Source organism: Rhipicephalus microplus, chromosome 3 (assembly GCF_043290135.1).
Source record: "Rhipicephalus microplus isolate Deutch F79 chromosome 3, USDA_Rmic, whole genome shotgun sequence".
Lineage (NCBI taxonomy): Eukaryota > Metazoa > Arthropoda > Arachnida > Ixodida > Ixodidae > Rhipicephalus > Rhipicephalus microplus.
Genome location: NC_134702.1, coordinates 2,657,617 through 2,673,005, shown reverse-complemented (window position 1 = coordinate 2,673,005; position 15,389 = coordinate 2,657,617). Strand labels below are relative to the sequence as shown.

Sequence of the window (15,389 nt, the reverse complement as noted above, 5' to 3'; positions counted from 1 at the left end):
TGCCAGCCAATTCCGCCACGCAACCCCGTATCACCCCCAGACGAATGGCCTCGTAGAGCGGACCAACAGGACGCTAACGAACATGTTGTCAATTTATGTTGATGCCAAGCACAAAAACTGGGACGAAGTACTGCCCTATATCACATACGCCTACAACACCGCGAAACACGAGACAACAGGGTACGCGCCCTTTTTCCTGCTCTACGCCCGCTCCCCTCGCAGTTGCCTCGACACCATTCTGCCTTTTACGTTAGATGTGGAAACATCGGTTGCCGAGTCACTATGCCGCGCTGAAGAAGCCCGTCGCGTCGCACGCCTTCGAACCATTGCATCTCAACAGCGCTCCAAGACCCGGTACGACGCCCACCATCACTCCGTTGCCTACACAAAGGGTGACCTGGTGTGGTTGTGGACACCTGTCCGCAAACGTGGTTTATGCCAAAAGTTTCTGGCCCACTACTCCGGACCATTTGTAGTCATTGACCGTCTCAGTGACGTCACATACGTCATCTCCGGCGTCACAAGCAATGGTCGGCGCTCTAGCAAGACACAGCTGACACACGTCGCGCGCCTCAAGCCATATCACCACCAACCTTCCTATTGACTCGCCCAGTGGGCATCGTCTGCGAACGGGGGAAATGACACACCTCGATGGGCGCATGAAGAGGAAGAGGTAGAAGCGGTCTGGCTGACGAGCAGCTCGGTCGCCGGTTTCTGGCTCTGAGCTGTACCGATCTCAACCATTTTCCTGTAAATAAACGCGTTCCTTCGTCACAATATGTCCATCCGTCTGCTAGTATGTCTGTCCATCTTTCCATGCATCCATCTGTGCGTCTATTTAGTGAACACTCTAAGTACCACCATCTCGCATCTCCTGTGGCACAATACCCGCTCTAGAGCAGGTATGTGCCTAGCATGTCATGCCAACGGACAGGGGCATCGATCGACCCTAGGGAGCTTCGCCCCTAAAAGTTGGGTGGGTAGATGAGATTAGAAAGTTTGTGGGTATAAAGTGGCAGCAGCAAGCACAGGACTGAGTTAACTGGAGGAACATGGGAGAGGCCTTTGTCCTGCAGTGGACATAGTCAGGCTAATAATGATTACCACAGCCGCTTCACAATTGTCCCTTCCTGCAGACCATTGGTAACAAGCCGGCAAGCTTTTTTGGCACTCAAAAAACCACTTGGACACCATGGGAGAGGCCTTTGGGAGAGGCCTTTGTCCTGGAGTGGACATAGTGAGGCTAATGATGATGACCATCCCCCAGCTCGCAGAGCACCTCAGCCATACCATATATGAGATGCTAGTCAAATACGTTGAGGGTGACCACCAGGACTGGGACATTGATTTGCCATATGTGACATTTGCCTACACTTCCTTGCATCAGAACACTGCCCGCTACTTGCGATTCTATCTCCTTTACGGCCACGACCCTTGGACACTTTGCAGCCTGCCACCACTGAAGGAAAGCCATTACACGCGCTGACCACGTGCGCCAACTCACCCTTAACAGTCTACAGACCTCACAGGAGCCCAAATGGCCGCTCTACAATTGTCATTATAGAGACATGCACTTTTCCTCATGTTCTCTGGTCACCCACTTAGCACGTGGGACTGTCTGAGAAACTGCTGTCACACTACACTGGATCATAGTGTATCGTCTGCCAGGTGACTGACATTATGTACGAGATTGTCTCAACCAATCCAGCAATGAGCGACGTTGTCAGCTTTGAATGACACTATTCATGTGGCTCGGGTCAAACCCTACTATTCTCCTTCAACCAAATCTGTGTATCTTAAGCACCAAGACGATAGTCCTGCCACTGGAGCTAATGATACAGAACAGCCGCCACAATCTGGCTGCATGAAAGAGGAGGAAGACGACATCGCTTTTGGTTGCTGCTGGACTGGCGCCACCTTGTCCACCTTGCACTGTGCATTTTTATTAGATTATTAAACAAGCTACTCATAACATTATTCCTATTTCTTCTCAATTAAGTCATTCAAGTAGTGCTCTAAACATACGATGAATAACAATGCAGAGATGTTACCCATTCTTCAGACCCCTTCCTTGATTGGGATTTTCCTGAGGAGCAGAGCAGCCACACACAATTTAGGATATCACTAAACAGTCATTCCCCATCATATCTCTTCTGCGGCACTCTTTAAGGAGAGAAAGAGGTTTATTCACATAAAGGAGAGGTCGGCCTGAGGGATGGTATGCTCTACACTGGCTGAGGGGAACGGGGAAGAAAGGATTGCGACGGGGAGGTAAGAAGGTGACTATGTACAGTCCCATAAGGTTGGTGCAGTGCTACTGACATGCCTGCAGTCCAGTGACTTGTGGAGAAAGCTATGACTGCTCTTGAGTATAGAAAATCTGTTGGTGTTGCTCACATGAGTATGCTGGAAAATACAAAATATGTGCTCTAGAGTTTCTGGCACTTCACAATGCCCACAATTAAAACCGGTGCCACAACAGCTGATGATATGGGCATAGCGTCTGGTGAAGGCCACACCAAGATGAATCCGGTATATCAAGCATGCGTCGTTTCAATTTATGAGCCATGCGGAACCACATTTTCGGGGTCTGATTTGAACAACATAACTTCTTCGCTAACTGACTGCTGCTTCACTCTCAGTCACAGCGAGCTTATATTGGGTTGCATCCAGTTTCACAAATATCTGACGTGACTGATTTGTACATAGAACAGGGGAAGCCAAGGAAGGGGCCACATATTTCTCACAGGTCTGTGGAGGCACTGATGTCAGTTGCATTGGTTTCTCGAGTTCCCTCACCGGGTTCTCAGCATGTGTCGTTTGTGGAGGAGGAGGCGAGGGGGGTGTGCTTTAGAAAATCAAGCGCGTTTGGTGCCTTGAAACACGATGCGTGTCCGATCGACACTGTGTTAGGGTGCGATTTTTCAAGAATTCAAGTGCTGTTTGTGACCCATACACTAAAAAAATCACACAAAAAAATCACACAAAAATAAACTATTACGATGCAATATTAAAAGGAACCTTTTCATCTCTCAATCCACCGTCTGGCACAGTTTGAGCATGCGTGCCCATGCTCCCTTTTCCTTGACAGTAGCGCGGCTAGTCTACCCGAGAGAACAAACTCGTCCCTCAGATAGACACTACAGCTTCTTTGAGAGGACCCATCACCCCACAAAAAAGTGCATGCTATTTCCCACTTTCTGGCTCACAGCAAAGGGTACTCTTCTTCAGCAAGGGTAACAACCCTCGCCGAGGAGTGAGAAGCCAATGAGGGGAGACAATCTCTCTGATAACAGCCAGCAGCCACAGATGCATCAATGCCAAAGAAGTAAGCCTTACCCTTTGTTCTCTTCTCTACTAGAGCAGACTATGTGACATTTACCTATTATTGCTAACATAGCAATAAAATGTTTTGTTTACCTAGCCTGTTGCCCTATTTTGTTGTAGCTGTGATAACTCGTGCTAAGGGGAGGGGCCGTTAATCGTGCACAATGTGACTGCGTGCATCTGGAGCTACTAGCCATGCATAGAGCTGACCCCTTCAAGCTTTTAGCCGTAAGCCAGTCTAGCCTAACTGGCTTCTTTGTCCTGTCAGAAATGAAACATTCTTACTGTTCATACAGTACGCTTGCTATCGAAGTAAACTTCATGTGGCATCATGTTCACCATTAACATTCTCGGTGAGGTCCTGCAACCATTGTCGCTAGGTAGCTACTGGACGAGCCACTCATCTCCGACACCAGTGTTCTGGTCATCTTCAAAGCAGTCAACGGGAAAGAGTGGTTAATCCTAGGTGCATACTCGGCCCTTGCTTTCAAGTGGCTTTATGGCTCAGCTGACGACATGGCGCCTCGGGGACTGTATCGTGGGTTGAAGCCATTCAACTGATGAAAGCAAAACACTGTAGATACTCAGGATATTATTGCGACACGGCTGTGACAAGCTCGAGGAAGCTTCACATGGTCGTGGCCGAGATCAACATCCACACCACAGACTCCTAGCACCATGCTCTCTGGGCCTAGTATCGTACACTCTTGTCACTAGAACGATCTAGGCTTGACTCCATTCTTCGACTGGTGCCTTAAAGACAATACTGACTGCTTCTCCGTCACCTTTCGACCACAGCTCGGGTCACGTGTGACAAGCTATCTTTGCAAATCGTGTGCGGGGATGTGTTGTGCATACCCTCCATCTTTCTCGTTTGGTGCACATCACTGGGGACCATCACATACCATTGCAAACCATGATTGGGCATCATCACTCTTTTTTTTTTCCTTTTTTCGTTTGGCACATGCCTCATGCCCCTTTACTCATGGCAAAACGTGATACTACAAGGTGCCTTGTTAGGGTATCATAAAGTGAGACCACAACAGCAGAACAAAGGTGTGTTGAAATAGCGTGAAAGAGAACAAGATAGACAGGTAGCAAACTTTGACAAAGCAACATGTCATCACATGAGGCATGTAGGGTGGTTGCAAGATGAGGTGGTCAATAATATTTCCTAGGTTCCTGTCGCAGAAATTTTCAGCAGCAATGCTCTTCAAGACTCCAGATATGGCAGGACCACATCGACCGGTATTGCTCAGTGCACGCTCTGGTGACTCTATGAGGTACCAAGAAAGGAATACTGTCATGCTAACACAGGAGGCCAGATTTGTAGACAACATATCAGCCAGCGTTCTGTTCAGTCGTTCCATAAGACCATTTGCTTGAGGATGATATCCCGTCGTTTTTCTATGACTGGTGTGCGTCAATTTCATAATACATTTCATCAGGTCGGTCGTAAATGCAGTCCCTCGGTCCGTGATCAACGCTTTTGGAGCTCCGTGCCGCAGTACTATGTTGGAGACGAAGAATTCGGCTACTTCAACGGCTGATCCTTTAACAAGAGTCGCTGTCTCGGCATATCTGGTTAAATAGTCGGTCGCAACTATTATCCACCGTTTTCCCGATGACGACGTAGGAAATGGGCCCAGTAAGTCCATTCCCACCTGTGTGAATGAGGCTTCTGGTGGTTCTATCGGTTGAAGGAGACCTGCTGGTTTTAGCGGTGGCGTTTTACGTCTTTGGCCGTCCCGGCAGGTTCTGACAGTCTCGTACAGAGCTAAGCAACTTCGGCCAGTAGTATTTAGTGCGGATGCGTGCTAACGTTCTGCTTACTCCTAAGTGTCTAGCTGATGGATCGTCGTGGCAAGCCTCCAAAATCTCTGGTCGCAGAGGTGAAGGGACAACAAGCAGGAATGTCGCTGTATTGTTGTCAAAGTTCCTTTTATACAGGATGTTGTTTCGTAGGACAAACGCTGACAAGCCGCGGACAAAAGGTTGTGGAACATCGACAGACTGCCCTTGTAGGTACTTGATCAAGAGGAGTATCTCAGGGTCGGACCGCTGCTACCCTGCATCTTTCTCGTTTGGTGCACATCACTGGGGACCATCACATACTATTGCAAACCATGACTGGGCATCATCACTCTCTTTTTTCCTTTTTTCATTTGGCACATGCCTCGTGCCCCTTTACTCATGGTAAAACGTGATACTACAAGGTGCCTTGTTAGGGTATCATAAAGTGAGACCACAACAGCAGAACAAAGGTGTGTTGAAATTGCGTGAAAGAGAACGAGATAGACAGGTGGCAAACTTTGACAAAGCAACATGTCATCACATGAGGCATAAAGTGTGGTTGCAAGATGAGGTGGTCAATAATATTTCCTAGGTTCCCGTCGCAGAAATTTTCAGCAGCAATGCTCTTCAAGAATCCAGATATGGCAGTACCACATCAACCGGTATTGCTCAGTGCACGCTCTGGTGACTCTATGAGGTACCAAGAAAGGAATACTGTCATGCTCACACAGGAGGCCAGATTTGTAGATCAATGTGTATCAACACATTTATTTGTGATGCCCAATGACCAAGAAAACTAGAGAAATTCATTACAGCTCAAACAAAAGGCTCTCACTCTCTGTTATAAAATAACTTCACTCAGCTGAGCTGGCCAGCATACGTAATAACACGATACTGAACAAGTTGCCATTCGAAAGGAACACCTCCGAAGCAGCGGCCATTAGCATTAGTAAGGACTTCTGCAGGGAAGTCCGAATGAGCTAGTACGGGTCTTAGTAGTGCAACGAGCTGACGATGCTTGGACAGAACCCTAGCATGTTCTTTTAGTTAGTCACGTTGGGTTTTATGGCGCAAAAGCAACAATGACTATGATGCGCCAGGCACTGGGTGATTATGATAATAGGGTGAAAATGGGAGGTGAAAAGCAGATTTCTGTTTACAGTTTGGTTAGAAGACCTGTGGCGTCTAGAAACCTAAGAACATCCTGTATGGGGATGGGTGCATTTTCTGGCAGTATTAACATTGGGTGTAGAAGTGTTTGTGTTCTGTAAAACTGTTTAAAATAAATGTGTCTACTTTTTTCAAAGACTGGGCATGTTATTAAAATATGATTGATAGTCCGAGGTTCCTTGCAATGTTCGCATTCTGGCTGATCTTCTCCGCGCAATAAAAAGTTGTGGGTTAGGTGAGTATGACCTATACACAGGCGGCATAGTGTTACTTCGACGAAGCGCTTTTGGTAGTTGCAAAACTTCCATTCTTGTAGAATAGGCTTGATAAATTGAAGCTTGTTATGCACTTAAGCCTGCCACTCTTCTTGCCATTTTGCCCTAAAGGCTGTCCGACAACTGTTGAAACAGTCTCTGAATGGTGCCCTTATTTCTGCTATGCTTTGATGACCTGCCCTTGTTACTACCTTGTCTGCCTTTTCGTTTCCTGGGATACCAACATGGCTCGGCACCCATACAAGCCGGATTGTCTTGCCATTTTTCTCAGCTCTTTCTGGCTTCTGTAAAATGTCCCCGAGAAACGGTTCGTTTTCCGACCTTAAATGTAGGGCTTTTAATGCGCTAAGTGAGTCAGTGTATATGACAGCTTTTTGTGATTTCTTGATAAAATTTCTTCGAGAGCAATCAAAAGAGCATATACTTCTGCTGTGAAGATAGATATGAATGGTGGCAGTCTTATACATGTTTCTGAGTGTTTTGATATGACAGCACTTCCTGTATATTCTTGTTTTTTTGATCCATCAGTGTAGTATTCAGAGTGTGTGTTATATTTTTCTTGTACGGCTAAGAAATCCTGGATAATTTGTTCCCGTGGAGTTTCTTTCTTCCTTATATGAGTTAAGGCAAAGTCAGTGTAGTGCGAAAAGTCCAACCATGGAGCCAGTCTTTCCGGCATTCGTACAATGCTTAGTGCCTGATTCGGTACTTTGTAGTCTAGACATATTTATTCAAAGCGCAGGAGAAGTGGTCTTATCGTGTGCGGTCTGTTGTTGTATTGTATTATGCTACCGATGTGAGAGACAATAGTGTGACATATGTGGCTTGGTTTCGATCTGGTTCTTAAAACATAGGATACAGTAAGTAGCGCTCTTCTTTGTTCTAGGCACGGCTCGTTGCTCTCAGCATATAAGCTCTGGAGCATGTTCTTTTATTCTCAGACTGCTCCAAACAAGAACCTACCTAAGCCCTGCGGCACTGCACACAATATACCCCGAACGATTCTCAAGCCCGGATCGCTCCTTGTGTAGCGGTTATGCGTACTTCGAGCAAAATTCGACCAAAATTCCAAATAATGAATGCTTATGCGGGGTCTCATTTACAGGTAGGCGCGAGTCAAGCTTAATTCGCTCCAACTGCGGCGATAAAGCAGCCTTCCAGGCGTATATAGCTGTAGCATATCCGACGTACCCCAATTAGCCAGCCTTGGGACGTTTATTCGTCACATGTACACGAGTCCAAACGATATGTCTTGTGCTGACACAGCTAAAGGAAGCGTAGCGTCCCCGTCGTGGCACGCGGTCGACGCGGCACGATCAGCTGTGAAAAAAAAAAAGGGGGGGGGGGGGGGAGGCAGCACACAGCCTGCTGCGACTCCATTCAATTTTTCCCGTCGTCCCTAATACTGAGCTGCGATCTCTTAATCGCACACCTGCGCACACAGCAAGAGAACGGGCCTCGACTTCTGTAACGCGCGGTTCATTGCGTTAATAACGTCGCACACACACTCGCGAAAAAGTGCATCGCACTCGCGAAATGCACGGCGGACGATATCTTAACTTTGAGACACGACCTCTTATTTGCACAGCAGCGCACACAGCAAGAGAACGCGCCCCGACTTCTGGAACACTCGTTTTACGTTCATTTTGTTAATTAAAACGGCCAACGTAGCTCACGCACTCGCAAAATGCACCGCGGACGACACCAAACCCTCACAGAGAAGCCACAACTACAGGGGCAAATTTATCCACTAAATTTGGTCACAGTCTGGCAACAACCACCCCAAAGTCTGGCAACTGACTTATGCAACGCCAAACAGAACCTCCCACTGTTCCTTTTAGATTTCCGAAAGGCATTAGATACGACAGGTGATTCTTGTACTAACCAAGTGGAAGTTCGACAGACAACCACAACAACACACAGTAGTAGGCGGCTAGCTAGCTAGCTGATGCAGTGCACATCTACCAAATAAGAAATTTCATGGCGCGTTTTCATAGTTATAGCGCGAGAACAAAACGACGACACAGAGACATTTATATTAACAACCACACGGAGTGGAGGTTCTTTTTCATCGATACCCTGAATGAAAAACAGTTGGCATTCGAAGACACCGCTTACCACAACACTGTATTGATGGTCATTCTTGTGCATCAGTGACTCGACGCCTCTGGAGAAGCACCGAATGCAGACGGTCACTTTAGGATCACACTCGACGCACAGTATATGAACATCCAAGAAAACGTTGCTGCAGAAGGCGCATCTTTCCGACATCGCACGCGTCAAAACTCTCGGTCTGCGGTAGTAGCACGACAGAACACCAATACACTGGTAGCACAGAACACTAGAAGGGAAACTGTACCTTTGACCAGCACCTCCTCTATTTTTTCTGTGCCTGTTGCGTCGCGCCAGTTCCCATGGCTCTACGATCGGTGCTCTACTTCTCCGAGTGACCGCGTGGTGGCGTAGGTTATTACCCTTTCATGTGGCCACTCTTTACTTGACTGCTATGGGTGGGTGCGGCGCAGCCACTGGCTTTTTCCAATTTTATGCGATTACTTTTTTTCGTATTCGGTAATTTCGCATTCGCGCATTTGTTTTGGCAATGTATCACGAAAAAGCGTGTCGTAAGGTGTCTTATTCTTTGTTTGCAAGCGGTCGAAGGAGTGCTCTGTTGAATATCGAAATCGATCGGTTGAGGTAATGAAACATAGCAATTTTATATGCACAAAAGACAAAAATAAAAAGAAACGAGTCAGTACAGGTTAAGAAACAACCGGTTGAACTGAAACCACTTGTCAGTCCAACGTTGATGGTGCGCGCGTGTCGTGGAAGCTTTTTAGAACTTCCAATACTTCCGTGACAACAGCTTCCTTTAATAAAGCCTGGCCACAAGCTTTTTTTATCGGTGAAGTCGACAGCATAGTTTGTGAAAAGTGGCTACATGAACTTTCTGCACACAAGTTCTATTAATTTGCGCTTTTGGATTTGGTCACAACGGTAACACAGCAGTACTGGCAGGCCAACAATTACATCCGCACTCTTCACGACCCACGTCTATAGAGGCTTAAGGAGATCAGCGTAATGCAGAAGAATCACGTCCACAAATATTTTCAAGGCATGCAGCACACGCACAAGCTCCGCAGTGGAGTAGCACAAGCCAACTCTGTCCTGTGGGAAATCTAGCCGTCCGTAACATTGGTGAAGTGGTGCTGCACCCTTTTGCCTTCAAAACTACCGCAATGCAGCGCTCGCAGTCGGTGTTTTCATTCACGACGCGAGATATGTATTCTGCGATGAGAGAAACTGCTGCTATACCTGGCGTGGGCCAAGCCTTCGTCGAAGTGCTGTGTTCCTGCAGTAGGTGCTGCACCGAGTTCACTGCTGCGACCACGCTTGTTGTTGATGCACTGCTTGACTCGCCGTTCCTAATAACGCTCCTCGAAAAAGCGAACTAAGCTGAGCTTTGCACATTGCTTGAGTGGGAAGCCGCAACGATGCCTGTCTTCAGCATCTTAAGGCCCGAAAGAGCGCTTCTGACATCAAGCATATCATTGCATCCAATGCTGCGTCGAAGCGTACGTCCCAAACAGGGATTCGATGGGGTCGCTTGAAAACTTTCTAGTCAACACAAATTTGAACCCTCTAACAGAAATCGGATACACTGGACGTTGGCGATTGTGGTTAATACCAGTGCATGGCGAGTTTCTTTTGTTAGAAATTTCATTGGGGCACTTGCCATCATGAGCTAAGCTTCAATGTATTCTAAAAAAGAAAAGTTCCAGCCAATGAACTCTGGAGTCCTCGGGATCCTCTAACTGCCTGGAGTCCGGATGGTTCTGTTGAACATGCTGCTGGAATTTGCTGACGTTCATGAGAGTAAACCATGTGCTCACATTATTCATGAACTCAACTGTTGGGCCAACACTGGCAAACTTTGCGTTGCACGTGCACCCGGCATGATCTTTCATGGAGGACAAAGCCGCTGTCACGGCTGGTGAAAACAACTGGACGGCAGGCTTGACTCCCATTTTTTCTATAGTAGACGGATAGGCGTGTTTCGTCGTGAGAACACGGACCGGCTTGATAATCGAGCACCGCTGCATCTTGTAGAGGTCATTTATGTAGGTTAAAGAAATTTCGCCATTTCTTCCCAGTTCTCGTGCCAGAAATTGCGATCGGATGTTTTTTTAGGATGTGACTCTGATCGAACGACGCCAGAAACACACTTCGGCTTGGGTCGGCGGGATGAGACACTCGAGCTTTCGGTTGCCCACCTGATAATATTTCCATTGTAGTGACGTTTATTTTGTGCTGGTCCGTCACAACTCGAACTATCTCAAATCCCATTTCTTCAGTTTTCTTGATTACGTGCTTGGTCATTTCCGCAAGTAGTTCACCATTGCATGATCTGGTAAAAAAGTATCCCACCGGGATCCGAAACCTAGCGTGAAGGCCACAGGTCAAAAAGCCCTAAAGCGAGTTTGAAAGTTCGATCGCTTCTTTCCGAGTCTGAGAACACTTGGTTGAGAGCGCCCATGTCTATGTCTCCCAAGAAGGCGTCTCGTTGTTTGGGGTATTCAAGCCTTTGCTTTATTCTCATTTCGTCTATGATGCAGCTGTGAATTTTGTCTTGCTCGGTCCCGAGGCACTATAGGTTTCAGTGTTGAGCTTCTGCTTCACTAGATCACTGAAACCTTTTTCTCGGGCAGTTGCTTCAATGTATCTTTGTAGCAAAGTTCTGCACGGCAGTGCGAGAAGCTCGGTCCTGATATACTCGTATTACTTTGTTGAGAGACTCTTCAGAATCACGCACTGTCGTATAGTGGCTTCATACCACTTTGGTTTTTTTCACCTTGTAGTTTAGGACTTGGTCCATTATCACGCTGGCGATTGCAGCGCTGATCGCAGTTTCTGGCTACTTGAAGAAATTTGCTTACGTTGCACTCTTCCTTTAATCTATGCAGCTCCTTATTGTAGGCATCTACTGTTGCCTGCAGCCTTTCATTTCGTTGCTTCCACGCCCTTTCTTTGTCGCGCCATTTTTCCGCTCCAAGAAAGCTGTTGCGGAGCTTAATTCTGCTGTCGGCTTGAACACCAAAGGTCCTCAAGGCACGCGCTTTTGCACCATCTACCGCTGGCTTCGCATCAGTTGGAATCAAGAAAGTTTGCGGAATGACAGTAGTGACTAGCTGCTGCTACAAAAAAGCAAGTCTTGGATGTCGCTTGGAGCAACACATTCTGGTTGTTGCAGGATACTAATGGGCTAGTTTCGTCAAGCGTGTTTGCGCGAACTTCTGGCGCCGGTGCAGGGCGCGAATCGATTTCCTGACTTGGCAGACTTGCCAACGAGTTCGTTGAGAAATCACACTTCTTTTCTGAGTGCTGCTGCAGCTTCTCATCTTTGGTGGTTCCTTGCTCATGTAGGATGGGTAATGCGCGGAAAGACACTCGGCACCACATCGTGCTTTAGCATGTGTCTTTTGGTATTTTACCTTAAGTACGTTTCCACAAAATGTAGGCTGCACACGGCCGAGTAATTCCAAGTGAAATTCGGTGCCCACTTTTTCCGCGCGATAACTCGTAGCCATCTTTCACGTACTCAGTGTTCGCTGTAGTTTCGTGAAAGGACACGCCTGCTTTTTTTTTTTTTTTCATTGGCTAGAAGTGCGAAACTGAATGCAACAGCAGCACATGGTAACCAATGGAAAAGCAGGATGACATCACCGCTGAAGCAAACAGACGGGCCTACAGCCAATGCGACCAAACGACGGGATAAACTTGTCGTCTGCAAGGTGACTGGAACACAAATTGTCACTCCGGTAAGAGGCATATTGACAGCTTATTTCCTCTTTATTATATATTACGCGTGAATACTACTCGTTTTAATGTGATGGCGACAACTCCGAGCAAGGTTCGCGATTACTTTAAGCAGATGGCAAAAAAAAAAAAAAAGCGCAGAAAACCACCGCGCGAGCGGCGGTGAGCGTCGTCTGCTAGAGGGTTAGTTGGTAGGTAGCATATAAAGTAGCTCTATAGAGGGTAATAGCGCAGAGCCACCAAGCAGCGTGAAGGAGCAGATTTGAAAGAATAAAGAGAGGACACGGCTGGCGTGGCGGTGCTCACGCAGCAGGCACAAAATATAGGAGGCGCTGCTTCGACAGCATGGAGCACGACCTCTTTTATAGATTAGCGACCTGCTCATACCGGTTTTCTCTACGGCTGCGCTTGACTCCAACTTTGGAGGTCACTTGTTTGTCTAGTTACAAAAGTGTCACGAGAGGCCGCCTCAACTTAACCCCATAGCAGCCGTCGGAACGGTTCCCGCGTTTCGAGTGTTCCGCGGCAGGTATTTTTTTTTTTTTTTTACCGTCGGAACGGTTTCTAATGTGCCGCGGCAGATATATTTTTTTTCTTCCTTTAGTAACTTGCATGATGATCTTGGAATTTCCTGTTTGACTAGTGCGCAGAGACGAGGCCGAGAACGTGAAGTAGGCGCATTGACGGCATGCCTCGGCTCATTGTAGCGGTCCCAACAATTACTCAGTGCGGCTGCTGTGTGTGTGCCCTGTGAAAAACTTTCTGTGCCGCTGTGTGGTGAAAATTCACGCGTCCTTCATCGCGACACCATTGTTAATAATGTCGGCATTGTAATAAGAATGTCAATGGGAGCCCTGCAATGCGCGACTAGCGGTTCTCACAGGGTGCCACCGTTTAAATAAAAACATTGATGGCACTTGGTTCTTTAGACATGACATTTCAACGTCTTCATGGTCGAGGAGTCTGTCATTATTCCCTGAAGTAGAAACCTCTAAGGACTGTTGTAGCTGTGCAATTTATTCCGCCCATTTGAACGAAGAGAAGTGCCGAAACTGCAATGCTCGCATTTTTGTTTCTTGTAGCACATTGAAACATCCGAGTTTCAGTTTCAGAGTTGGAAGCTTTTTAGCGCACGTATTACTTCGAGATCACTAATTACATGGAGTATGATTAGCTCCAGGCTTTTTATAAAGCAGCGTAAGCTACGTATAACACCAACCATACTTAACACACTGTTTTTATGCATTACGTGGACCAAGTTGCTGAACTTACCATACATTTAGCCTGCTACAAGCAGCGGCACTTAATCATTTGTCCCATTGAAACCAGCACACTTATGTTACTTACAAAGGCAAAATTCAAATGCATTCTCTGTAACTGCAATTGACCCGAATCTTTCTGAAAATATATTTTGCTGCACTTCCCTAAGTAGAGCCTCTTAACTGCTGTGCCCCTGACTAACCCACCAATTAAATGCTTAAGCTCATTATTTCAGAAACTCGTCTATGTTATACTAAAAAAAATTTTCATGCAGAAGGAACACACTTCATGCATTGTGAAATTCCAGTACATTTTATTTGTTTGCCAAGCTCAAACCTTGAGTACCTTTCGTGACTGTGGCATGGCGTGCAGCAACTTCCTTTTCGCACGAGTCTCGGATACGTTGCTGGAAAAATTTGCCAGAATGGGTCGCAAAAACTTCACGAGAATGAGCTTAACAAGTGCAGTTGTATGGGCTACACTGTCATTCCTTTCACATTTGAACAGGGGGTTCTTAATGACAGATGATTTCGTTCCGGCATCGTGCGGCGGTTTGGATGCGCTGATATCAGCCCAGCTATCTACATCTACTTCAAGAAAGGCCCTTCCACGTCAGCCCTCGTGTGATTGTGACGCTGCCTGGACCACCGACTTGCATTGGTTCCTCAACCCCGACGAAAAACTACAAATTGACTGAACAACGCCCCCGTCCTTCACATGGAAGCAGAGGCGGCAGCGAAGCTCGAGGACTAAAACGCTACACATCTTTCACGCAGGTTTGTGCCCAAATTCCTGCTTGTTTCTTGAATTTTCGCCTGTTTCGTTTTGCTGCTGCTGGTGCTGCCACAAGTGTTCTGTTGTCTATATTGACTCATTGAGACATGGCGAAAGAGATAAGAGCACTTTTCGAGGAACTTAAGCGTGAGTTACGGGCTGAATTTAAAGGCTTCAAGGAAGCACTCGAGCGAGACTTTCGCAATAAGCTGAGGGAAATTAAGTCCTCTGTAGCTTCCTTAAATACTGATTGTGAAGAAGTAAAGGCTGAAAATGTAAAGCTCAAGGCGACCAACGCTATGCTAGAGGCCACGTGCGCTGATCTTGCTCAAAAGGTGAAAGATCATGAGAGTAGGCTGCTACACCTTGAGCAGTATTCTCGTAATGCAAATGTGGAGCTCAAAGGTATCCCGTACAACGCCACTGAAAACCTTATAGATACAGTGATCAACATTGGCGAGAAAGTAGGTGTACCACTTGAGGAAGCCGATTTTGAGTCGGTGCACAGAGTACCAACCTCCAATCTAACAAAAAAGAACGTAGTAGTTCAGTTCGCACGGAGGCAGAAGAGGGACTGTTTCCCCTCGAGAATGCGCGTACTGCCCGGCTCAAGCGCTTTGACGTAGGCTTTGACTCGGAGGAGCCGTTCTTTGTTAACGAGCACCTATGCCCATAGCTGAAACGTCTACTAGGTCAGGCTACTGCACGCAAACGCGAAACTGGTTGGAAATACGTTTGGGTGCAAAATGGTAAAATTTTCGCACGGCGCATGGACAACGCTCCAAAAATAAAGATTTCATGCAGTGGGGACGTTGCTAAAATGGTTAACCCATTATGAAAGCTGGAAAATAAGACCAATGTTCCAAGCTTTGAAGGAGCCCTTTGTGGTGCTATAGCGCATCTTATCATGCCGTTCATATGTGTTAAGGAGACACATAGTTGTATATGTTGCGATAGTCTACCCGGAGCAAA

General features: G+C 46.8%; 1 protein-coding gene across 1 annotated transcript in view; it reads right to left on the bottom strand.

Moving 5' to 3' along the window:
- The window catches only part of LOC142803572 (transcriptional adapter 2-alpha-like), a 160,922-nt gene extending 151,960 nt beyond the window's left edge, over nucleotides 1-8,962 (bottom strand). Inside the window, exon 1 of the mRNA XM_075888728.1 lies at nucleotides 8,685-8,962. Within this exon, the coding sequence (XP_075744843.1) occupies nucleotides 8,685-8,837 (153 nt within the window). The 5' untranslated portion in view covers nucleotides 8,838-8,962. The remainder of the gene's footprint in view (nucleotides 1-8,684) is intronic.
- Nucleotides 8,963-15,389: the final 6,427 nt, after the last annotated feature.